The sequence below is a fragment of the Temnothorax nylanderi genome, unplaced genomic scaffold, assembly GCF_030848795.1.
Source record: "Temnothorax nylanderi isolate EJ_2023f unplaced genomic scaffold, tnyl_v1.0 TNYL_tig0143_pilon, whole genome shotgun sequence".
Lineage (NCBI taxonomy): Eukaryota > Metazoa > Arthropoda > Insecta > Hymenoptera > Formicidae > Temnothorax > Temnothorax nylanderi.
In genome coordinates, this window is record NW_027249205.1 from 92,666 (window position 1) to 117,087 (window position 24,422).

Sequence of the window (24,422 nt, forward strand, 5' to 3'; positions counted from 1 at the left end):
ATTACGTTTGGCGTTAAATACATTAAATCGTTAAAAGTTAATACAAATATCGTGTTATTGTCACGTTCATAGACGCGATCGCTGCCTCGGTGATAGGGCTTTATCGCTGTTCCTCGCGTCAGATGGCCGCGAATGCGTGGTTTGTACCGATGGAGAGTCGTAACGATCTTTATCGTAGAGAGTGATTTCTTGTCGGTTTCTGTAGGACCCATCTGCGGCGCCTAGTTCGGTGTCTCGTGAAATCTAAGATATTTTGTTGCAAGGCTGAAATTAATTTCGGGTTTTCTTGACGGTTTCCGGAAGCGGTGGTTTCGGCAATAAGTTAATAAAGATAACTACGTAATATTTAAATCACAAGAGCGTAAATGGTGTAGAATGGTGCTTGGACAGTGGATGCACTGCACACATGTGTACTGAAAAGACAAAGTTCGAGAAAATCGAAAGTGTGTATAAGACATTGAATTTGGCGAACAGTGAGTCAACGAGTATAACGGGCGCGGGAAACGTGCGAATGGCCGTGAGTAATGGTAAACGGGAGACAAATGTAAACTTTGAAAAAGTATATTACGTGTCGGATTTACGTACAAACTTGTTATCGGTGTCAAAAATAACGGATCGCGGATATGAAGTACATTTTCGTGAAAAAGACGCGACCGTGACCGGTGAGCACGGAGAAATAATTTTTCGAGCAGATAGAATCGGAAATTTGTATTACGTGCGAAGGGGCAAAGACGCGGTAAATGAAAACGATGCGGCGAGAAAAGGAGATAATGTGGCGATGTCCGTGAATCATACGAAAAGTGAGATCGACGAGTGGCATTACAAGTTGGGACATTTAAACGAACGAGACTTAAAAAGCATGGCGAAAAGCGGAGTTGTGCACGGGTTAAAACTTAAAATCGATCAAACAATGTCAAAAATGCGAAGTGTGTATTCGCGAGAAACAAACTCGAGCTCCATTTCCGAAAAGTGAAGGCGGTCGTACGAAAAACTTATTAGAAATAGTACATTCAGATGTGTGTGGACCGATGAGAACTGCGTCACATTCTGGCGCAAAATACTTTGTGACATTTATCGATGATAGGTCGCGTTGGTGCGAGGTTATCTTTGTGAAAAACAAAAGCGATGTTTTGAGTGCATTTAAAAAATACAAGGCCGCGGCAGAAACTTTAACAGGGAGAAAAATAAAAGCATTGCAGTCGGACAATGGAACAGAATACTGCAACAAGGAATTTGACCAATTCTTGGAGCAAAACGGTATCGCGAGGCGATTATCAACACCGCATACCCTCAACAAAACGGCGTGGCGGAGAGAAAGAATCGGACGCTGGTCGAAATGGCCAGGTGCATGATGCGTCAAGCGGATGTTTCTCCAGTGTTTTGGGCAGAGGCGGTAAATACTGCGTGTTATGTGAGAAATCGGTGCGTGACAAAATCGTTGGATGGACAGGTACCGTATAAAGTATGGAAGGGAAAAATACCTACGGTGATATATTTTCAAATCTTTGGTTCGAGAGTGTTCGTGTCGGACAAAAATCCCCAAAAAGGAAAATTTGACTCGAGATCGGAGGAGGGTATTTTCGTAGGATACTCAAACGAATCGAAAGCGTATCGCGTGTGGCTACCGAAATCGCGTAAAGTAATCGTGAGTCGCGACGTGAAATTTTTGAACGAGTCAGCTTTTGATCGTGAATACCAAGAGTTTCTTGAGGACGAGAAACCTGACCAAATCGAAACTAGGGGACACGAACAGGGAGACGAGTTGATTGAGGACAGAGCAAAGGAGCATCACGCCGAAGGACCTCAAGTTGCTATCAAGGAAAGGGATCACACAGAAGTACCTCAAGATGTCATTGTTAGAGCGCCTAAACGAAGGGCAACGGAAGGCTCTACTCCTTTACCAACGAGGCTTCAACCACCGAAACGTGGAAGGGGAAGACCGATGCTATTGCGTACCGGATCGGTTGGAAGGCCGAGAAAACTATATCAGGCCACTAACAACAATGACGGAAACGATGGTGAGGATAGTGAAGTTTCGGATGATGAGGGTCTACCTGGTGAGACTCCAGACAATGATGACGCGTTTATGGAATGTAACCTAACAATAACACACGATCCTGCAACGTGGCAAGAAGCGGAGCAAAGCGACGACGTCGAAGACTGGAGAACAGCCATGGAAGATGAATACCTTGCGCAGATACGTAACAACACTTGGGAAATTGTATCAAGACCACAAAAGCGAAAAGTGATTGGTAGTAGATTTGTTTTCTGTACCAAAGATAGTGGACTAGTCACAAAGAAGAAAGTACGTCTTGTAGCAAAGGGTTGCTCACAACGTGCAGGGGAGGATTTCCATGAAACTTATTCTCCCGTGGCAAGATCGACTTCAATTCGATTATTGGCGGCATTGTCGACAGAGTTGGGGTTGCAAATCCATCAAATGGATGTGGTAACCGCCTACCTCAATGGTGAATTAGAAGAGGACGTGTACATGGAGGTACCTGAGCAGTTACGCGAGGTACTGACGAAGATCATCGCTGGAAAACACGTAGGTTCAGATGCGGAAATAGTCAGGAAAGAAGACATTATAAGAACTGCAAAACGCTGGCTACATGCATTGAACGCACATCAAGATAGTGTATGCTTGTTGAAGAAAGCACTTTATGGATTGCGACAATCAGGGTTGCAATGGTATCGTCGTCTTGTGTCAAAACTGAAGCAAATGGGTATGCAACCAACGAACCAAGACTCATGTATGTTTACGTCGCGAAGGAAAAACTGCGTGATGATAATTGCGATTTATGTCGACGATATTGTGATCGCAACCAACGACCCGAGCTGGATGAAAGAGGTGAAGCGGAATTTGGCGGAGTCATTCGAGATGAAAGACTTGGGACCAGTGAATCATTGCCTGGGAATCGAATTTCAACAAGACGAGAATGACTATAGTGTTGTCTTAACACAGCGTCAATACACTGAAGCTATCTTGGAGCGTTTTGGCATGCAAGATTGCAAACCAGCGAGGACTCCAATCGATACAAATGTGCAACTGACAAAACCGTCACGAGCTAATGAGAAGATAATGAGACAATATCCTTTCCAACGTCTCATTGGAGCATTGATGTATCTTGCGGTATCTACGAGGCCAGATATCGCGTACGCGGTCAATTTCCTGAGTCAATTCAATACGAATTATTCAACTGAGCACTGGCTGGCAGCCAAAAGAATCCTCAGATACCTGAGGGGCACCGAGAGTCATGGTCTGATGTACCAAAAATCAGATATACCATTGTACGGAGTAGTTGACGCAGACTGGGGTGCCAATACAGTTGACAGGCGATCATATTCTGGATACGCATTTATCCTAGCAGGAGCAGCAATATGTTGGGAAGCTCGAAAGCAACGAACTGTAGCGCTATCGAGTGTAGAGGCCGAGTATATGGCCATGTCGGAGGCCACCAAGAAGCGATTTATCTTCAAGGTTTATTACGCGACACAGCAGGACCATGCGATGGGACCATACTGTTCAACGACAACCAGGGAGCACAGCGTTTGGTATACAGCACTGGTGTGCATCATTCGAGAACCAAACATATCGACTTGCGCCACCATTTCATTCGAGACCACTGTGCATCGGGCGCGATTGAGCTTCAGTATATGTCTACCAATGATATGCCGGCAGACATATTAACTAAGGGATTAACCGGACATAAACACATTCAGTGCCAGGATGGTTTGGGGATGATTGAGTTGCGCGAGTAACCTAGCTGGAGCCTACGACTTCGAGGGGAGGTGTTGGAGATACGAAGTGGCTCCACTCGAACTAACGGGTCGCGATATTACCGACGCCTATCTATTCTTTTCGATACTTATAGATTCGAGTTCAGTTCTCTTTCTGGCGTCGCACGGTTGACCACGTGTAATCATTGTAATCGTATAGTAATCCGAATAAACTTGCGTTATATAAAGTAAACTCTGATTATTACTCGCCAACAGAAAGCTATTTGGCCAGGCAGATAGCATTTGCCTAGTCAGAAGCTATTTTCCTAAAATAACCATTTGCCTACGACATATACATGAAAGCTCTAGAGAGATGTCTACACAAGTATTTAAAAAGTTAAGGTACTATTGCAACAGCATATTCTTGAGACCAAATCAAGTCAAAAAGTCATGTAACACTTTTCTTTCCGACAAGCAATAATCGAGTGGTAAGTTAAATATTAAGAAAGTTACCGAATTTTCTTTGAATATCTCAAAAAGTAATAGAGAAATAACAAAAATGTCAGACAACAGTTGTTCAAATTAATTAGCAGAAAAAGATAACACAACAAAAAAAGATAATACAATAAAAAATTTCATTTAAAAAATTTAACTTAAGCTTTACTGGGTCAAACACAGGCCTCGAGCCCAAAATCTAATAAGATCGTCTATTAGTCCTCTTTGAACCCTCCAACTTTTATCTGAAACTTTTTTCCATTAAACTAATATTTTTTTATATAATTGGCCATTACGAAATGTTTGGTAGTATAGGTACATTATGTATATATATTGTATATATGAAGAATATAGAAATAATGTAATATTAATTGTGTAAATGTAAACGGATGCGTATAATAAGGCGGAAATCGCGTTTGATAAACATTTACTTGAAAGCTTTTATTTACTAAAGTAGTTTTTATTTACTAAAAGATTGTTAATAATTTCGGAAGAACTTTTATTCAAAATTTCGTATTGGAAATCATTACTATTATGATAAGTAGTATAATTTGTTGCATAAAAGTGTGAAAAGGTTCGATGCTAGACAATGATTATTTACCTATAAGTTAACATTTTTGCTCACGAAAGTCAACATCCGCGTCTTACATGAAATAATCAAATAACAATTAAAATTAACATATTTTTGCGAAATTTCGGATTTTAGATTGTTACCCGTTATAAAAAATTAGAATTTGAAACGTTATTTTATCTCGTTCTCGATAAAACATTTTCGCAAATTTCGCATAATATTAAACATTTGTTAAACGAATTTTATTAAATTACGTTTGGCGTTAAATACATTAAATCGTTAAAAGTTAATACAAATATCGTGTTATTGTCACGTTCATAGACGCGATCGCTGCCTCGGTGATAGGGCTTTATCGCTGTTCCTCGCGTCAGATGGCCGCGAATGCGTGGTTTGTACCGATGGAGAGTCGTAACGATCTTTATCGTAGAGAGTGATTTCTTGTCGGTTTCTGTAGGACCCATCTGCGGCGCCTAGTTCGGTGTCTCGTGAAATCTAAGATATTTTGTTGCAAGGCTGAAATTAATTTCGGGTTTTCTTGACGGTTTCCGGAAGCGGTGGTTTCGGCAATAAGTTAATAAAGATAACTACGTAATATTTAAATCACAAAATCGATTGTATAGCATGTTCTGAGAGAAGAGACTTTATTCTTCTTATTAAGAGAGAGTATTCTTCCATTAATTAATATTAATGTTACTTTGACGCTTGGCATATGATACACTAAGTAAACAAACAGGCACATCTTATCTTCGATTTATCTCATCTTTTTACACATCGCTCTTTTTTGTCTTAGAATATATGGAGGGGTAAAAGTCATAGTGGCGTAAGTCAAATTTTTTTAAATTTTTTCTCGCGTGCATAGATGCAATTTATACAATATATAAATTGCATTTATGCACACGAAAAAATATTTTTAAAAATTTGACTTACACCACTGTGGTTTTTACCCCTCCATATACATATGGAGGGGTTAAAGCCATAGTGGTGTAAGTCAATTTTTTTGACCACTTTTTTTTCTTCTTTTTTCAACATATCTGCATGTGTAGACTGCATCTATGAACTTAACTCGATAGGTTAAAAAAAGTGACTTACACCACTATGGCTTTAACCCCTCCATATATATAATATATGCATATAATTATACATTTTTTTTGGCATAAGGAAGAATCTACAAACCAGACTGTTCTGTGATTATAGGATCATTCTCGCTTTCGGTGTTTTGCGCTAACAAGTTCAGTTCACAATGATTGTTGTTTTTCTCGCAAGCCTTTCTCGCCTGTTCCAGAAGACTTTGCGCCATTTGAGTGCCCGTCTTCTTCACCATTTGTGAGAAGTAGCCGTTCGGTTTGTCATGTAACAGCTCGTACGGGCAACCGGATTCCTGTTAGCACGTAACAATTCCGATTATCAAAAATATTTAATAGGGAACTTTTCCTGAGAAAATTATAAGATTTTCCACAAAACTTGGCTACTTTGTGTACATATAACCCTGATTTTTTAAGAAAAGAATCAAGTATTGTCCAATAAGATATCAACTTAAAAAAAAAACACGTTGAATTTTAAAAAAGAATTTTTCAAAAAGCTCAAAAATTTGTTGGAAGTATTTTACATTACAACTTCATTCATTTTAACTCTTTTTTAGACAATTCTGAGTGTAAAGACTCAGAAAATGAATGTCCGTTTTACGATAGTTATTCTTCTATATTTTCTATTATGTAAACGTTCTCTTTATCGAAAAATTTACACTATTGTGCTATTAATTATGATTAGAATAATTATAAACATTCTTTGTAGACATTTACAGAGAAAAACTACACTTCTTAATTTGCGTTTGCTAAATATATTTTCTAACATGTATCTTATTAAATTAAAGAAACCTACCACGATGGAGCCGTTCTCCATTACGATAATCCGATCGCTGTCTATAACGGTATTCAAACGATGTGCTATCGTGATGACGGTGCATTCTTTAAAATTACTCCTTATTGTGTCCTGAATTAAAGCGTCGGTACTAGAAATAGAAATACACATTTAGAGAAAATTCGCAAAATGATTCAAAAATCAATTACAACAGTGTTTTACAGCTGCAGAATACAGAACTCTTACTGGAAATCTGATTCAATTCAAAAAGTCTGTTATTCTTCTAAAATCTTGAATTTATTACAAAATAAATACTGATCATTGTACTTTACCGCACAGTAGAGATACTCAATCGGAAAATTAATACTTTACTAGTAAAAAATTTCAATTACTTATATATGATATAATTTATAATTACTTATATAATTTATTCGTATTTGTTAACAATCAAGTAATCAAAACCTTGATCTTTATCAAACAATATTTAAAAATTAAACACAATCCTACTGTTAAAAAATCGTCGAGACTCACTGCAAATCAATATTGGCCGTGGCCTCATCGAGAACGAGCAAACGATTGTTCCTTAGAATGGCTCTGGCCAAACATATAAGCTGTCTCTGGCCGACGCTGAAGTTGTGCCCGCCGTAAAAGATTTCCTGATCGAATGTGACGTCGTTCAACTCGGCCTGTCGCAACACCTCCCACAGCTTCATATCATCGTATTGACTGAACGGGTCCAGATTGTAACGCAGACTTTCGCAGAAAAGCACTGGTTCCTGCGGTATGATGGAAATCTTACAGCGCAGCTCGCTCAGGCCTACCGTGCTCGTATCCCGACCGTCGATCCTAATCTCGCCCTCCAGACCTTCGTTGAATAAACGGAAAAGCGCTGAGATTAAGGAGGACTTGCCCGCGCCTGTTCGTCCCACCACTCCAACTTTCCAGCCAGGCTCGATGGATACGTTTAGATTCTGTGAAGCGCGACGGTGTGATAAAACTGATAAAACATAAAATATGTCCGCAGAAATGAAAGGTTTACCTACTTTCAAGACAGGTGGATGATCACTGCGATATTTCATACTGACATCCTTCAAGATCAGTTGTCCTTGGGACGGCCATGTAGACGGTGGCGGATTGTCTGAGGTAATGGGACCCTCCTGGGGAAGATTCGTGTACTGGAGAACTCTTTCCACGGAGATCATTAGCGACATCGTCGCGGTAAACTGTTTTATACTATGCTGCAGGAGGGTAACTAAAATCAATGATTGTGATATCGCCAGGCCTGCTTCGCTATCTTCTACACTGTCTGCACCATGAAGAGAAATAAAAGGATTAGTAATAGCTCGAAAATTTCTCACGATTGTCCAAACGTATTTTTCAACATATAATAATCTCTCACGGAAATAAGGACCCTTTATAGCTTTCTGTATTTTCTCGAAATCCTTCGAAAATATAAAGATTTAATAAGAATCCTTAACAAGAATATTTTAATTAGTTATAATTTACCATTTTCGTTCATCAGTATTAGGGAGAAGCAAAGCAAAGCGATGAATAGACACATGACTAGATCGATAAAGACACTGAGGGCTGCCGAACTTGTTATGAAGAGGTACCACGTGCCGCTGTGACGGTCTTGCAACATGTCGAACTGTCTTCGCATCATCTTCTCGATTTCGACGCCGCTGCTTCTGATCGTCGCCAGGCCGTTCAGCGTAGCATTTACGTGTGAGAATATCGGACTCTTCGCTGAAAATGACAAACGCGAATTTGAGCGAATTCCTGAAACTTACAGATTCTATATGTCGGGGGAGAACTTACAAATCCAAATCTGATGACAGATGTCTAACAAAATCTAGGAAGGAGGTGCTCCGCGGCCTGCGCGTATCCATTCTGGCTCTTTTCTAATGAAAAGTTATATGTTCTAATACTTACATATGCATTCGAGACGTTTGACGTTCTGAGCGATTCTCAGATAGAATATCGTCACGAAGTAAAATAACACGGACAGTACTGCTATCGGTATCAGTATCCATTGATTAATTATCGTCTCCATGGTCAATATACCGCACACTATGCAAAACACTTGGAGCGCCTCTAACATCACTCTGGGTAGCAATTCATCCATAGTGCCCATGTCCTTCGAAAATCTGTTTAAAATTCTCCCTGGAACACGAAAACCTCTAAATCTGAACAAGATTTAACAGATATCCAGGAATTGAAGATCGGGGATTGAAATCAAGAATTGATTATACATATAGTTTCGATTATTTAGATTTCTGTCACTATAGATATGCGAAGAAGAACTTATGCTGCATCATATCTTTATAAATAAAGATAAAAATTATTTGGATTGCCCGATAAAATCAAACTCGATTAAAATATGTCAAACTTCTTGCTTCTGGATTTAAATTTCGGAAACTTTTCAAAATTATTCGTAAACTCTCTCGTAAATTCATCAAAATCTGTCTTTAGCGCGACTATTTTCTTTGCCTATCGCGATTGGTCCTCACCAGAAGGATTGGTGTGGAAGAAGGACATGGGCGCATGCAGCAGATTGGAGAACATGGTATTGTGGAGGTTGCAGCTCGAGTTCGTGCAGATTTGCGTGTAGAGTAAATTGCGGAACAGTATGTTAGTAATACAGGCGATGATGCAGAATGTGTATACGTATACAGCATCCACGGTACTGAACAGGCCGTCTGGATTCAGCGAGAAGATCGACCCAAGGAAACTGTTGTTGTACATGTTTGCGAACTGTTTGGCCTCACTAGAATTTTTAATGCGCCTAACATCCTCCAAGTGGGTCCAATATGCGAGCCAGTAATCATTCCCTGTTGTTGCAACCTGACTGATGACGAAGAGCAGCAGCAATATGAACAGGGTAAAGTAGTTGCCGCCGTGATGGAAATATTCCTTGTACACTTTGCCAGACATTCGGCCGCGTGCCATCATCTCAGCTTCCAGGCTGTTTTCCGCATAATCCGAATCATCAATGTCCGACTGCTGCGCGAAAACAAAATAACAATCTAATTACTTGATTGACTTTTGCAACGGACGCAGCTCGATAGAGATAGTCGCGCTATGATCACAAAAAATATTAAGAAAACAATGTTAAGAAAATTAATGAATATTTAAGAACCACTTAACTTCTCTGGTTACTTAGGACACTTTGAGAATTTTTTTGAATTTACTTTGATAGTTGCTAATTAGTAATTAAAACTATATTAATTATCTTTAACGTGAACATGTTGTATAATAAATATATATTTTCAATTATCTTGTCATGTTACGTGAATATTTGTGTTAAACAAATTTGATATGTAAAAAATTTGGACAGTTCCCGTTTTTTAACTAAAAGAGGCGAGAGATAAGGTTCATCTTACAATGGAACTCGTGGTCGATAATTCCAAATCACGTCGCATTATCGGCATTTGTTTCGTAGACATTTCCAAGGTTCTTCTCATTTTCTGTTCCTTCTTCTGTGCTCCGTGACTCAAACTGTCCAACATCCCAATGAAATCTTTATTTGATTGTACTAATTCGTTATAGATTCCTTGCATTTTCACGAAACCCTTTGGAAATAAAATCAAGATATTTAATCTACCAGAATCTTATAATTATTTATGATTTAGATATAAATTTATAAATATTTTTTAGAATTTTAAAACGATAAAACCGAGTCTCTTTACTCGGCAAATTTCACGCTAAATTTTTCAAGTTTGTTATATGATTTGAAAGAATCAAGTCCGAATAGAAATGGATTTGAAGTTGAAATTTGAAATGTAACAATGAAATAAAAATCGAAATACCAATTGAAGAATATTCTCTGCGGTACTCACTCGATCCAACACGACGATTTGATCCGCGCGTTTGAGAAATTGCAACTGATGGGTGACGAGTATCCTCGTCTTGCCGTGGAGATACTCGGTGATGCACTTCCTGTAGAGGTGCCTGGCAACACGAGAGTCCACCGCGCTTAAGGGATCGTCGAACAGATAGAGATCCGCCTGCCTATAAATCGCCCTCGCGAGATTGACTCGCGCTCTTTGGCCTCCGGACAGGGTTATACCTCTTTCGCCGACCATCGTCATGTCTCCTTGTGGAAACTGCCGGAAATCCTTTGTCAAGGCGCACACATTTGCCACCTAAAACGTTTGCCAGTCGATCACAATAAGTGAGAAATACTGTAAAATGCTAAAAAGCTTGAAATTATGAAATATTACACATTATTCCTCTTTTACATAGATAGAATCATACACATTAAAGATTCGGCAAAATTTATAGTACTCGCTGAGACATATTTTCTTTAATTGATAACAAATCAATGGCGATTCACGTCTAATTAATTGTTGAACCAAAAGATTGAAGGATATGAAAATAATGTAAAGTTACAAAGAAGTTATCAATATTAACGTACAACAGGGATACATGAACATTATACAATATCTGCAGTAACTGTCTGGAAAATTACTTGAATATATCTGGCCTTATTGTAGGGTTGACCAAATAGTATGTTGTCTCTCACAGTACCGCTGAAGAGCCAGGGGTCCTGGCTGGCGTAGGAGATGCGCAGAAAACTATTCTTCGAAGAGCCCTGGGTGAGAAGCACTGAACCCGCGCCGGGATCCAACTCCTTCAGCAGCAGATGTAATAAAGACGATTTGCCGGAGCCCACGGCGCCGATCACAGCGCATAACTGGCCAGGATTGATGGTCAAGTTAATATTGCACAAAGTCGGCGGCAATTGGCCGCTGATCCAATTGGCGGAAACTTGCTGAAGCTTCACGCAGACCGGAAGGTCAGAAGTTTCCTGAAGTTCCGAAAGCGCGATACTCCCATTTTTTGAGATGTACCTGTCTGTGTGATTCTCTACATTAGTCGCTTCGTTTGATTTCTGAGATTTATCCTGTAACTGCGGCGTCTTCTCTAAACGTTTCATGTTCACTTCGTCCATCAGCAGAAAGTCCTGTACAAATTAAGCGCATTTTAATAATTGCGTAAGTATGTACCGGTCAAACTATGGGATATATTGTAAAACAATTGATTTAATAGTTTATCGCGAATTTGGAAATATAATGTGACAATATGCACCTCCAATCGGTTCGTAGACACTATTGAGTCGCCTAGCTTTACCAGCGCCAGCGGAAAGCACACCCCGACGGTAATTTGAAGAATACTAAAGTACGTAAATGTTACGAAGGTAACATCGGCAGTCAAGTCATTTCCACTTAGGACGAACATTATCAAAGTGGAATAGAGGGCCAGTCGATCGGTGAAGACTGTTATGGCCGAACATGCGGCGCACACGTATGACGAGAATTTGATTCCTTTGATTTCCAGTTCTCTGGTTATCGACACGATTTTGCTGAACGGTTTCTCCCAAACGTACATCTTTACCACCTGAAACGAGAATTATGATCTTGCAAGTTTGTTTCACAAAATTGTTTTCTTAGCATTGGCAATCTCATTTAGCACTTGAATTTGACACTTGAACGTTAGCGTCTTCACATATCTTCGGTTGTTTAACAATAAAGTAACTTATCAAATATCCGGCGATACCTGTATCCCGGCTACGAGTTCACTCATTAGCTGCAATCTTCGGTCGGTCAGTGGCGCGATCATAGCTCTGATTTTGGGGATCAACATTTTGAAGGTCCCTTGTACCACTAGGGTGATGATCAACAACGTTCCGATGCCGGCAAAAACCGAAATACCAATCTTTTGCCACATAATAGTTCCTATGATCATGATCTATAAGAGAAACGGTCAATCTTAACAGATGTTTATGAAAAGCAATGTGAACATAAGAAAAAAAGAAGATATTCTTTATTTTTACAGCTAATTAGTGGAACAATAAATTGCATATAAATAGATATAGATGTATAACTAATTGCTATGAATTAGATTATAATTATTAGACATACTTATCAATAATTTAAGAAAGAGATTAAATAATTTGAGCTATTTATTTAAAGGAAGGGATAATTGCGTTGTTGATGTTAATTATATTAGAATATTCTCGGAATGCACACGAATACTTTTCACAAGATGAAAAATTACCTGAATAGGCATGATCCATATGTAATTCAGGTATGTCATTAACTCATCGAAGCGACTGACATCATTGCTGAGAAGATTCGTGATCTGTCCAGTACCGGTTTGGTCTATGGATGCTCTGTTCAATCGTAATAACTGCAACAGTTTTGAAAAAAAATTATAGGTTCTACTACTACATAATATACAATATATTTAATGAACAACATTCTTTCTGATATCGATTTCTATCCTACTTTCCTTAAATAAACGTCATATGTAAATCACCATATAACCATTTTTTTAAAGCATTAAAAATAAATGGTTTAAATTAATTTTTTTCGACATCGAAATTAATCTCCTATATTCACAATCAGATGGAGACTAGCTTATAGGGTAACTGGGAGGAATATGCCACTCTTAACAAAAATTTGATTTTTTTCCTGTTTTTCATTTTCTTTGAAGTATGTTTGCATACTGGCCTTTTTTCCCTTTTTTACCTGTTATTTGTATATGATTTTAATATAATATTTTGATTGTTTACTATTAAAAAGAAAGAAATACAAAAGTGTTACAAAGTGGCATGAGCGCTTTTAGCCGCAGCTTTGTTAAACATAACGAGTGGCATATTCCCCACACTGGCTACACTGGCATATTCCCCTCAGTTACTCTATATAATATATGTAAAATATTTTCCAACATTGATCAATTTTTTACGTTGATCTAAGGATTCGCGTTAAACGTTATATGAATTATTACTTAATTAGTTATGGCAAACATATAGTGCACATTTTCAGCTAGAAAAGAGTGCTCTTTCTCGCTGGAATAAACTTGGATCAACGCATGGACACGCAAATTAATCAACACTACCTTTCGGTAGAGGAGGGAACTGCAGGAGACGCGTATCCTCATGCCGATCTGTTGCGACAGCAGTAACGTATGGTGCATTATTAGAACGGATATGATATTGCAAATGACCATGGAGCTGATGTAGATTAGCACTTCGTTCCTCTCTGTCTTGTACTTCGCGATCTGGTTTCTAGCGAAGTAGTCGATAATCCAACCCTGAAAGATCGGTATCGCAACGCGTGCCACGCTGCACTGAAAGTAAGAACGTTGAAATTTAACGATTCCTACAGGCTTGTGAATTTAATGGATCTAAGAAGAAGAAAAAGCAGAGAGAGAGAGAGAGAGAGAGAGAGAGAGAGAGAGAGAGAGAGAGAGAGAGAGAGAGAGTTCCCAAATTACACAAGTTTACGTGATTTTGCAGCCTGGAAAAGAAAAGTAGTTTTCTATTATAGTTTTTGTGCGCTGAAATTGATCCAAAGGCAAAAACCTCCAGTTATCACGTCCGGTTCACAAGAAAAATGGAATTAAAAACGTGTTTTTGACCATTTTTGATGTAGCTGATGAATCTGACGTACGAAAGACTTGTAAAACGGTTCAAATTAAAAAATATTACATTTTAATATAAGATTATAAAATTTTTTACCATAGAGGCACTATCGAACCTCAAGCGTGCTTTGTTTTTAAAAGTTGGTGTACGATCGCATAATAAAGTACGACGATTGTTATTTCATTCTGGATCTCCGCAAATGCAAAACCATTGCAAATAGTTAAAATTTTAATACATAGGATTTAATACATAGAATTAAAGGTTCTTTGTAATAATTTTTTTTATTTGTTTAAGTAATTATCGTTTAAACAATTTTTGAAAACAACAAATTTTTTAACAAATTAACCTCGTAATTCAATTGTACTAAAAGATTATGTAAGATACATGTATTGTGAAATTTTTACCATTTGCAATGGTTTTGCAGAGGTCCAGAATAGGGCAATCATCATATTTTTGATATATTTTGACGATTTATCTAATAAAGTGTTGCAGTTATTAATATCATATTTTTTCTCAAAAATATTAATTTACTTGGATAAATAAGCAGATTCCGATTATAAAATATGGCAACCAAAAAGCGTTGAAGATCGCCTTGTATAATCTCGGACGAGCGTTTTTCTTCAGTGGCACCTTCTGCCCGTCTTTATTCTCAGTGTATTCCAGGTTCTTCAGTTTGTCCAGCTCGCGACTCCAGTACCTGGACGAAAAAAAAGCGTTACACACTTGCACTTGGAGAGAAAAAGAAAGAAAATAAACCGTGCAAGAAGTTCAGCTAAAAAGAACAGGCCTTTTATGTGTTTCTTTGTTAACGTATGTCCGTTTGTCTTTAATGTAGGCGATACTCACTTCTCGAGATGATCGGTCAGTTTTTCAGATTCGTCCGCTTTTATTGGTCGATAAATATCAGATTCATTTAAATCACACTTAGCGCCTTTGATAAATAATTCTCGCATCCACCTGTTCACACAATCGGTATACTTTATTATACTACAGGTTAAAGACTGTTCTAAAAGCAATGGTTTTTTATTTTTCTTTTTCTATCAATAAATATATGACAAATATACAGCCAGACAAAATTATTTTGTATTAATACCCCTGTTTCTTCTGAATATCTTGGCATGAATACTTGAGATGAATTATCAAGTCTGTTTTCATCATCCTTATTGATCTTGTGAATGGTTCAAACAGTTGAGATACAAAGTCCATTATCTTTCTTAGAGAAACAGCAATATTACTCAGAAAACTGTTCACTTCGGATGGACTTTGTACCTCAATTGTTTGAACTATTCACAAGGCCAATATAGGATGAAAACAACAAAAAGCTTACACTCATTCAGTTTCAAGATATTCAGAAGAAAAAGGGTGTATTATAATAATTTTGTTTGTTTATGGCTGTATATGTATGACAGGAAGTGTTATACTTTGAACACTTATCATATACGTAATTAGATATACATGTATTTTCCATTGTAAATTTACTTTGAAGGTGTGATTGGTTTATAAAGTCAAAATTGTCTGAGAGATATAGGAAAAGAAATAAATCCCTTTATGTGCGATAATGGCGATACAACATAGTACAATATAATACATACAATATGAGCTGTGGGTGTTAATAATATGGTGTGTGTTAATAATAATATATAAAATTTAATATAAAATGCCGTAGACATGAAAGGATATAAGTAATTATGCCTAGTGAATTACTAGGCATAATTACTTATATCCTTTAATGTTTACGGCTGAATTACTGTAAGGTATTGGTTAGGAGACTCGCGACCCGAATATTATTAACACGGTATAGAACGAGTCGAAAGAGAGTATTGGCGATTACCAGACATCTTATATAATGTCAGGAATAATATTAGGAATATTGTCAGGAAAGTAAGAGGGCAGAAGAAAACGGATACGTCTGTGCATAAAGCCAAGCTTCGTGTAAAAGGAGATAATTCACGTATATTTCGGGTACCGCGTACACAGCGTATGCTAGACTACTGCCTGCGACCGACCACGTACAATAAACAGTAATTCCGGAGTCCGTCGCCGGTCGTTGTTGTAGAAAGCGTTCGTTGCGAGACTTCGTCGTCAAGTCGTCAAGTCGAGACGAGTTCCCGGTCATTATCAGTCATCCGATTATACCGCGTTATTAAATTGTACGTGGTCGGTCGTAGGCAGCCTAGCATACGCTGTGTACGCGGTATCCGAAATATATGTGAAATATCTCTCTTACACGAAGCTTGGCTTTATGCACAGACGTACCCGTTTTCTTCTGCCCTCTTAATTTCCTGACATTATTCCTGACATTATATGAGAGGTCTAGTAATCGCCTATAATCTCTTTTGACTCGTTCTATACGTGTCAATAATATTCGGGTCGCGAGACTCCTTTTCATACCTTACGGTAATTACGTCGAGTCATACCCTCGTATCTATTTTTACGTATCAGCTATCACTACTCCGAGTGATAGCTGATACGTAAAAGTAGATACGAGGGTATGACTCGACGTAAATTGCACACCAATTTTCTAAATAGCGAGATAAAACTGTACGCAATTTTCCATTTTCTTTAGATAAACAGTATAACGTAAAACATTGTTGTTAGAAAAATAGCTAACGTAATGCAAGCGAAAATATTCTTTATTTTGAAGAGGAAGAATTCTGTCTTCAAAAAATATGAAGATTTTTTATTTGTCGGAACAATACAATTTCGAGCTTAACTTTAGAAGGCTATAAATCTTCGATTTTTATAAAATTTTACAGGTACGTAGTATTTACTAAAAGTAATCGGAGCTACTAGTAGTTTTCGAGAAATTTTAATTTTAATTATTCGGCTTAATTAATGTTTTTCAAAATTCCGATATAAAAATAAATTAGAATATAAAAATATTTTGCTAAAATATTTTATTTTGTTAGGGCATTAAGAAACTGTACATACAGTGCAGTTGTCAAAATATCATTATTATAAAAATAAACAAGAAATGATATTTATCATACGGGCCAATTATATGGTTCAATTCTTTCCACATGGGTTTCCAACTTTCCACGTGAGGCGAGGTGCTCACAGTGCAAAAAAGGTAAAAAAATAAGCTTTTTTAATTTTTTGGTTTTTTTATTTTATTTTATAAACACATACAGTTTTCTAATACACTAATAAAATGAATATTTCAGCAAAAATTGTTTTGAATTATAATTATTTTTTTATATTAAAACATTGAAAGACGTTAATTAAGCCGAATTAAAATTTGAATTTTAATTATTCGACTTTTCTCACGTGCGATGCAATTACAAAACCGCATGTTAGGAACACTACGAGGCTGGTGGCTATAACATTTATAGTATAGTATTCTCTAAGTGACGTCAAGCCTACTTAATATTATACGATAATTAAGCTAAATAATTAAAATTGCAATTTTTCAAAAAATAAGCATTTCCACAACTCCGCACTAGTGGTTCTAAACTACATTTAATAAATATTACTACCTGTAACATTAAAATCGGAGGGTGATGGCCTTCTAAAGTCTTTTACCCAATTTCGCTTTCAAGAAGAACATTCTTCTTCTTTAAAAAAGTTTTACTTTCTAAAAAAAAGGAATATTTCCGCCTTTTTAAAATCTTTCCTGTTTTGCGAAAATTAAAATTTTTATAAGAAGCCAAGACGTTTCGGTCTTTTTTCAACGCCTATTCTTTTACGAATACGAATCTTAGCTCTCCGTGTACATATCCTTCCGTGGGTCTATGGCCAAAATGATATCTGCTCGTAACTGTAAAACTTGCAAGCTTGCCAAAAAATACTAAATAAACGATGTTTATTAAAATAACTATAAAATCGTCAACTACAATGTAGACAAATGTTTTGTGAATTTTTTCAGATTTTTAAAAATACTTTAAGATAGAAAAGAATAGCGTCAAACATGAACGTATGCACACATTGCACACAGAGAGATAACAAACCAGAAGCATAGAATACTGAAGATATTCGCGGTCTCCTTGGGGTTTGGCTTCATGTCAGTCGTGTCCTTATCCATGTTTTCGCACTATCTATAAATTTGACGACTTCAAACTAATATAGAAAAAGAATGAAAACAATCAAACAATGAATGAAGAATTTTTCCTTTTTCTTTGCCGTCTCGAGGCACGCTTTTTAACAGTCAATTCTTTACTGAAACCATCAGGAAACTATGTCATTGGCTTTGAGCATTACCGATAGGTAATGCCACAATTAAGAAGCGTTAATGATAATCGTTCTATATACGTTGTATAAATGCAGTTACGTAATGCATTTTTTCTTTTTCTTTCTACATGCTGTATTTTACCTGATTCTTTCCATGTATCGCATTCCTTCCTTTTCGTTTAATTCGATTCTTGTAGTAAAATTTAATTTTACAAGTAGGTAATAGAAATATTCTTTATTGGTCGAGCTGGATCTCTGTGCCAAATGATATATTTTTGCAATATACAATCTTTTGCAGCTCAGCAAACTGCACGTGAGTACTGTCGGTCTTGAACCGGAAACACAGTCTCAAGTTAAAGACGAAGTGTACACGTAATTAAATTGATAGTTAATTTAATAATCATAATGCTAAATAAAACATCTCTTGGAAACAAACTATAACAAATTTATTGTGAAAAATATGACCTCAGCCAGAATTCAAACCTGGACATCCCTGTAATCTGGGACGGGCAGACGTCTTTATCAATTCGAAATCACAGAGGCGTGTGTGGTAATAATTATTGCAATAAATAGTGAATAATGGTAAGGAAAATCATCATTGCAGTCTCTCCTTATCATTTACTGATTATTTAATTGTAAGATTTAAAAATTTTAACTATTGACAACACAAAGAAATAAACTTATATCTTTTATTAGCAACTTATCTTATAGTCAAAGTTTAGCTTGAAAAATTTATTTAAGGAGACAAACGAACATTTTATTAATTATTTAGTTTAAATTAAAACTAAAAAGAGAATAAAGAAATTGGCATGTAATACACTAAACATATAACCACAGCTTATCGTCGATTTATGTAATCTTCTTACAACATTCCTTTTTTCTTTTTATTCTTTTCTTTCTTGACAAATAAATTCCTAGTCAAAAGTTACCCTATTCCGACATTTCTATACGATTCTTAAGTTTGTCAACAACATTTTGAATTACCCTGTATACAATAAAATATATGTATATGATTAAATATATGTAGATATATTTTTTTGGCATGATACAAAATCTACACAAAGCGGATTGTTCTATAATTGTGACATCGCTCTCGCTTTCGGTATTTTGCGCCGATATGTTCAATTCACAATGATCGTTGTTCTTCTCGCAAGCCTTCTTCGCCTGTTCCAGAAGACTTCGTGCCATTTGATTGCCCGTTTTCTCCACCATTTGCGAGAAGTAGCCTTTTGGTTTGTCGTGCAACGTACGGGCAACCGAATTCCTGTAGGTGTGACAATTATTCTTTCATATTGTCCAATGAGTTATCAACCGCAAAAAAACCACGTTTAATTATAGAAAAGTATTTTTCGGAAATCTTAACGTTTTTATAGATATACTTTACATTAGAACTTCATTTATTTAATTTTATTTCTTTTTTAAACAATTCTAAATATAATGACTCCGACATTAAATTTTTACGATAGTTTATTGTACGATAGTTATCCTTCTATATTTTTATTTATGTGTAAACGTTCTCTTTCTTCAAGCAATTTATACTATTGTAATATTAACTATTGTATTGTGCTATTAACTTTGTGATACGAATAATTAGAAACAAATTTTGTTTGTAGGCAATTACAAAGAAAACAACGCTTTTTAGTTGAGTTTACTAAAATCAATATTTTCACTAACATATATTTTCTAACAAACGTTTTATTAATTGAAGAGAAACTTACCACAATAGAACCGTTCTCCATTACGATGATCGATACGATCGCTGTCTATAATGGTATTCAAACGATGTGCTATCGTAATGACGATGCATTCCTTAAAAGTACTTCTTATTGTATCTTGAATTAAAGCATCGGTGCTAGAAAAAGACATTTAGAGAAAATTCGCAAATAGATTCAAAAATCAGTTACGATAGCATTTTACAGCTACAGAACTCTTACTGGAAATTTGATGCAATTCAGAAAGTCTGTTATTTTTCTAAAATCTTAATTTATTACTAAATAAATCATCATTCCACCATACCGAGAGATACTGAATTATTTGGAAAGTTAATATTTTGTTAAAAAAATTTTTGAAGTATCTATATGATAATTTATTCTTTCGTTAACGATCAACCAAACAAAACCATCTGATTTTTACCAAATAATATTATAACATATTTTTATTGCTAAAAATCGTCAACGACTCACTGCGAATCAATATTAGCCGTGGCCTCATCGAGAACGAGCAAGCGATTATTCCTTAGAATAGCCCTGGCCAAACATATGAGCTGCCTCTGGCCGAAGTTGTGACCGCCATAAAAGATTTCCTGATCCAATGCGGTATCGTTCAACTCGACCTGCCGCAGCACCTCCCACAGCTTTACGTCATCGTACTGACTGAACGGGTCTAGATTGTAACGCAGACTTTTGCAGAAAAGCACTGGTTCCTGCGGTATGATGGAAATCTTGCAGCGCAGCTCGCTCAGGCCTACCGCGCTCGTATCCCGACCGTCAATTTCAATCTCACCCTCCAGACCTTCGTTGAATAGACGGAAAAGCGCTGAGATCAAGGAGGACTTGCCGGCGCCAGTTCGTCCCACCACCCCAACTTTCCAGCCAGGTTCGATGAATACGTTCAGATTCTGCGAAACGCGACGGCATCATAAAATACAAAAAGTATCTGCAAAAACGAACGATCGGTTTACTTACTTTCAAGACCGGTGGATCGTCACTGTGATACTTCATGCTGACGTTTTTTAAGATCAATTGTCCTTGGGACGGCCATGTAGACGGCGGCGGATTGTCCGAGGTAATGGGACCCTCCTGGGGAAGATTCGTGTATTGGAGTAGTCTTTCTACGGAGGTCATCAGCGACATCGTCTCGGAGGACTGCTTCATGCCATGTTGCCAGTAACCGATTAAGATAATCGATTGCGATATTGCCAGACCTACTTTACTGTCTTCTACACTGTCTGTATCATGAAAATAAACGAAAGGATTAGTAATAGCTCGATGATTCCTCACGATTGTCGAAATGTATTTTCCAACATCGCAGAAATAAAGAATCTTCATACTGAAGCTTATATCCCGAAAGATTCTATTAATTTGTTGTAGCTTTTTGTATCTTCTCCAAATATTTCGAAGTTGTGAAGGATATTTAGGGCCACTTCAACCAAACTCCGATTAACGTCATCGTTGATTAGTCCATTGGAAATGACCAATGATGAAGTTAACCGGAGTTTGGTCGAAGTGGCCCTTAATCTTCAAAAGAAAAATGTTTTAAATAATTATAATTTACCATTCTCATTCATCAATACTAGGGAGAAGCAAATCAAGGCGAGGAACAGGCACAAAATTAGATCCGTATAGACACTCAAGGCTACCGAGCTTGATATGAAGAGGTACCACGTGCCGCTGTGACGGTCTTGCAACATGTCGAACTGTTTTCGCATCATCTTCTCGATTTCGACGCCGCCGCTTCTGATCGTCGGCAGGCCGTTCAGCGTAGCATTCACATGCGAGAATAACGGGCTCTTGGCTGAAAATGCAAACGCAAATTTAAACTGGAACTTACAAATTCTGCGTGAAAACATACAGATCCAAGTTTGATGGCAAAAGTCAAACGGAATCTAGGAGTTAGGGAATAAATGAGTCGCGCGTATTCCGTCCCGTTTCTTCTAATAAATAGTATCTCGTTCCAATACTTACTTACGCCTTCGAGACGTTTGACGTTTTGAGCGGTTTTCAAGTAGAATATCGTCGCGAAGTAAAACAAGATGACCAGTACTGCTATCGGTATCAGCATCCATTGATTAATTATAGCCTCCATGGTCAATACACCGCATACTATGCAAACCACTTGGAATGCCTCTAACATGATTTTGGGCAGGTATTCGTCTACGGTGCCCAAGTCTTTCGAAAATCTGTTTAAAATTCTCCCTGGAACAAAAAACCTATAAATTTAAACAAGACTTAAACAGAAATCTGGGAATTAAAACCGTTGTTTGAATGATTTACATTTCTGACACTATAAATATTCGAAGAAGGATCTATGCCAATCGTCCCGCATCATAGCCCTTTATGAATAAGGATAAAAATAAAAACCACCCGACAAATTCGAACTCGACTAAAATTTGTCAGTCTTGTTTCTTCTGGATTTAAAAATTCGTAAACTCTTCAAAATTTCTCTTCGGGGCGACAATTTCCTTTGCCTATTGTGATCTCGCGATTATTGCTCACCAGAAGGATTAGTGTGGAAGAAGGACATGCGCGCCTGCAACAGATTGGAGAACATGGAATTGTGGAGGTTGCAGCTCGATTTCATGCAGATTTTCATGAAGAGGAAGCTGCGGAGCAGTATGGTAACGATACAGGCGATGATGCAGAATGTGTATACGTATATAGCATCCACAGTACTGAGCAGGCCGTCTGGGTTCAGCGTGAAGATCGACCCAAGGAAACTATCGTTGTACATGTTTGCGAACTGTTTGGCCTGACTAGAGTTTTCAATGCGCCTAACATCCTCCAAGTGGGTCCAATATGCGAGCCAGTAATCATTCCCTGTTGTTGCAACCTGACTGATGACGAAGAGCAGCAGCAATATGAACAGGGTAAAGTAGTTGCCGCCGTGATGGAAATATTCCTTGTACACTTTGCCAAACATTCGGCCGCGTGCCATTATTTCGGCTTCCGGGCTGTTCCCCGCATAATCCGAATCGCCAATGTCCGAATGCTGCGCAAAAACAAAATAACAATCTAATTACTTGACTTTTGCAACAGACGCAGCTCGATAGAGATAGTCGCGCTATGATCATAAAACAATTAAGAAAACAATATGTTAAGAAAATTAATGAATATTTAGGAACCACTTAACTTCTCTGGTTATAACATACTTCGGAAATTTTTTTAAATTTATTTTGTTAGTTGCTAATCAGTAACTAAATCTGTTTTAATTATCTTTAACGCGAACATATGTCATATAAATATACTTTTTTCAATTATCTTGTCTCGTTACGAATGTATTTGTGTTAAACAAATTTGATATATAAAAAATTTCGATGGTTCCCGTTTTTTAACTAAAAAGGGCGAGAGATAAGGTTTATCTTACAATGGAACTCGCGGTCGATAATTCCGAATCACGTCGCGTTATCGACATTTGTCTCGTAGACATTTCCAAGGTTCTTCTCATGTTCTGTTCATTCTTCTGTACTTCGTGACTCAAATTGTCCAACATCCTAATGAAATCTTCATTTGATTGTACTAATTCGTTATAGATTCCTTGCATCTTCACAAAACCCTTTGGAAATAAAATCAAGATGTTTAAGTATTTCTTGTAATTATTTATCAGTACAAAATTACCTTTTTCAAAAAGGTAAAAAAGGCGCCAAGTACACGCGTAGTTGTTACCTCGAAAAAAAGCCAAATGGTAGTATCATTAATTTTAAATTTAAAAATATTGATAAAACCCAAATGGTACGTAATATCTTTGTACCTCGAAAAAACCCAAAAGTAGGTGGGTAGTATCTTTATTAAAAAAAAAATTAAAACCGAAGTAGTACATATAACTTTGTGTATATTCCCACCTCGAAAAAAAAACAGTAGTAATATTATACCTCGAAAAAACCTAAGTAACAAGTGGTAGACGTAATCTTTGTATCTCGAAAAATCTCGAAAAAACCTAAGCAGTAGTATCTTTACCTCGAAAAAAAAAATTAAGTGGTAGTATTATACCTCGAAAAAACCTAAGTAACAAGTGGTAGACGTAATCTTTGTATCTCGAAAAATCTCGAAAAAACCTAAGCAGTAGTATTTTTATTTTCAAAAAATTATAAATCAAGTGATACACATATCACAAAATTACGTTACTTTATCAAAGATGAGTCGCGCTTCAAGTGATCTATTACAATTACAAAAAAGAAATGATATCTCTTTTTAAATTACAGCGCCAATTACAGAGAGAACATACACTGAGAAAAAAAATTTGTCAATCCCAAGAAATATTTAGTCCGATACGTTCAACAAAACATTTTAGTTAGTTAACTAAACATTAGTTGAATTTTAATTAATTTGTGATTAAAAAAACGAAATAAATTGTTGAAACAACTAATATTTAGTTAACTTAAAATATTTAGTTGAACGTATCGGACTAAATATTTCTTGGGATTAACAATTTTTTTTCTCAGTGTATTTTTCGAGATATACAAAGATT

The 24,422-nt window shown here is 36.9% G+C and overlaps 2 protein-coding genes and 1 pseudogene across 5 annotated transcripts; 1 reads left to right on the forward strand and 2 right to left on the reverse strand.

The window, feature by feature from the left end:
• The first annotated feature begins 406 nt into the window (after window positions 1-406).
• Window positions 407-973, forward strand: LOC139777284 (uncharacterized). The gene has a single exon (XM_071714617.1). The coding sequence runs from the start codon at window positions 407-409 to the stop codon at window positions 971-973; it is 567 nt and encodes a 188-aa protein (XP_071570718.1).
• Window positions 974-4,641: 3,668 nt separating this feature from the next.
• On the reverse strand, window positions 4,642-18,234 carry LOC139777269 (ATP-binding cassette subfamily C member 4-like). Of its 4 annotated transcripts, none has more exons than XM_071714589.1 (18): window positions 18,020-18,234; window positions 14,919-15,029; window positions 14,604-14,769; window positions 13,547-13,777; window positions 12,704-12,835; window positions 12,203-12,394; window positions 11,735-12,043; window positions 11,115-11,609; window positions 10,483-10,788; window positions 10,027-10,215; window positions 9,154-9,646; window positions 8,576-8,806; window positions 8,150-8,389; window positions 7,687-7,949; window positions 7,175-7,614; window positions 6,665-6,794; window positions 5,960-6,164; window positions 4,642-5,278 (listed from the first exon to the last, which is right to left on the reverse strand). In XM_071714589.1, the coding sequence occupies exons 1-18, from the start codon at window positions 18,091-18,093 to the stop codon at window positions 5,205-5,207; spliced, it is 4,281 nt and encodes a 1,426-aa protein (XP_071570690.1). In that variant the 5' UTR covers window positions 18,094-18,234; the 3' UTR covers window positions 4,642-5,204. The 4 variants fall into 4 exon arrangements, with proteins under 4 accessions (XP_071570690.1, XP_071570689.1, XP_071570691.1 ...); XM_071714588.1 differs by having other exon boundaries at window positions 4,642-5,299; XM_071714590.1 differs by lacking the exon at window positions 18,020-18,234 and adding an exon at window positions 15,821-16,313 and having other exon boundaries at window positions 4,642-5,299.
• A 680-nt stretch (window positions 18,235-18,914) lies between these two features.
• Window positions 18,915-23,627, reverse strand: LOC139777285 (ATP-binding cassette subfamily C member 4-like; annotated as a pseudogene).
• Window positions 23,628-24,422: the final 795 nt, after the last annotated feature.

Excerpts from the sequence above, each read along its gene's own strand:
- LOC139777284 (XM_071714617.1), top strand. The coding sequence starts at position 407 with ATGTGTACTGAAAAGACAAAGTTCGAGAAAATCGAAAGTGTGTATAAG.
- LOC139777269 (XM_071714588.1), bottom strand. The coding sequence starts at position 18,093 with ATGGATAAGGACACGACTGACATGAAGCCAAACCCCAAGGAGACCGCG. Across the intron at positions 11,610-11,734 it reads TGTCTACGAACCGATTGGAG|GACTTTCTGCTGATGGACGA; the intron begins GTGCATATTGTC and ends TAATTTGTACAG. Across the intron at positions 10,789-11,114 it reads ATAAGGCCAGATATATTCAA|GTGGCAAATGTGTGCGCCTT; the intron begins GTAATTTTCCAG and ends CAAACGTTTTAG.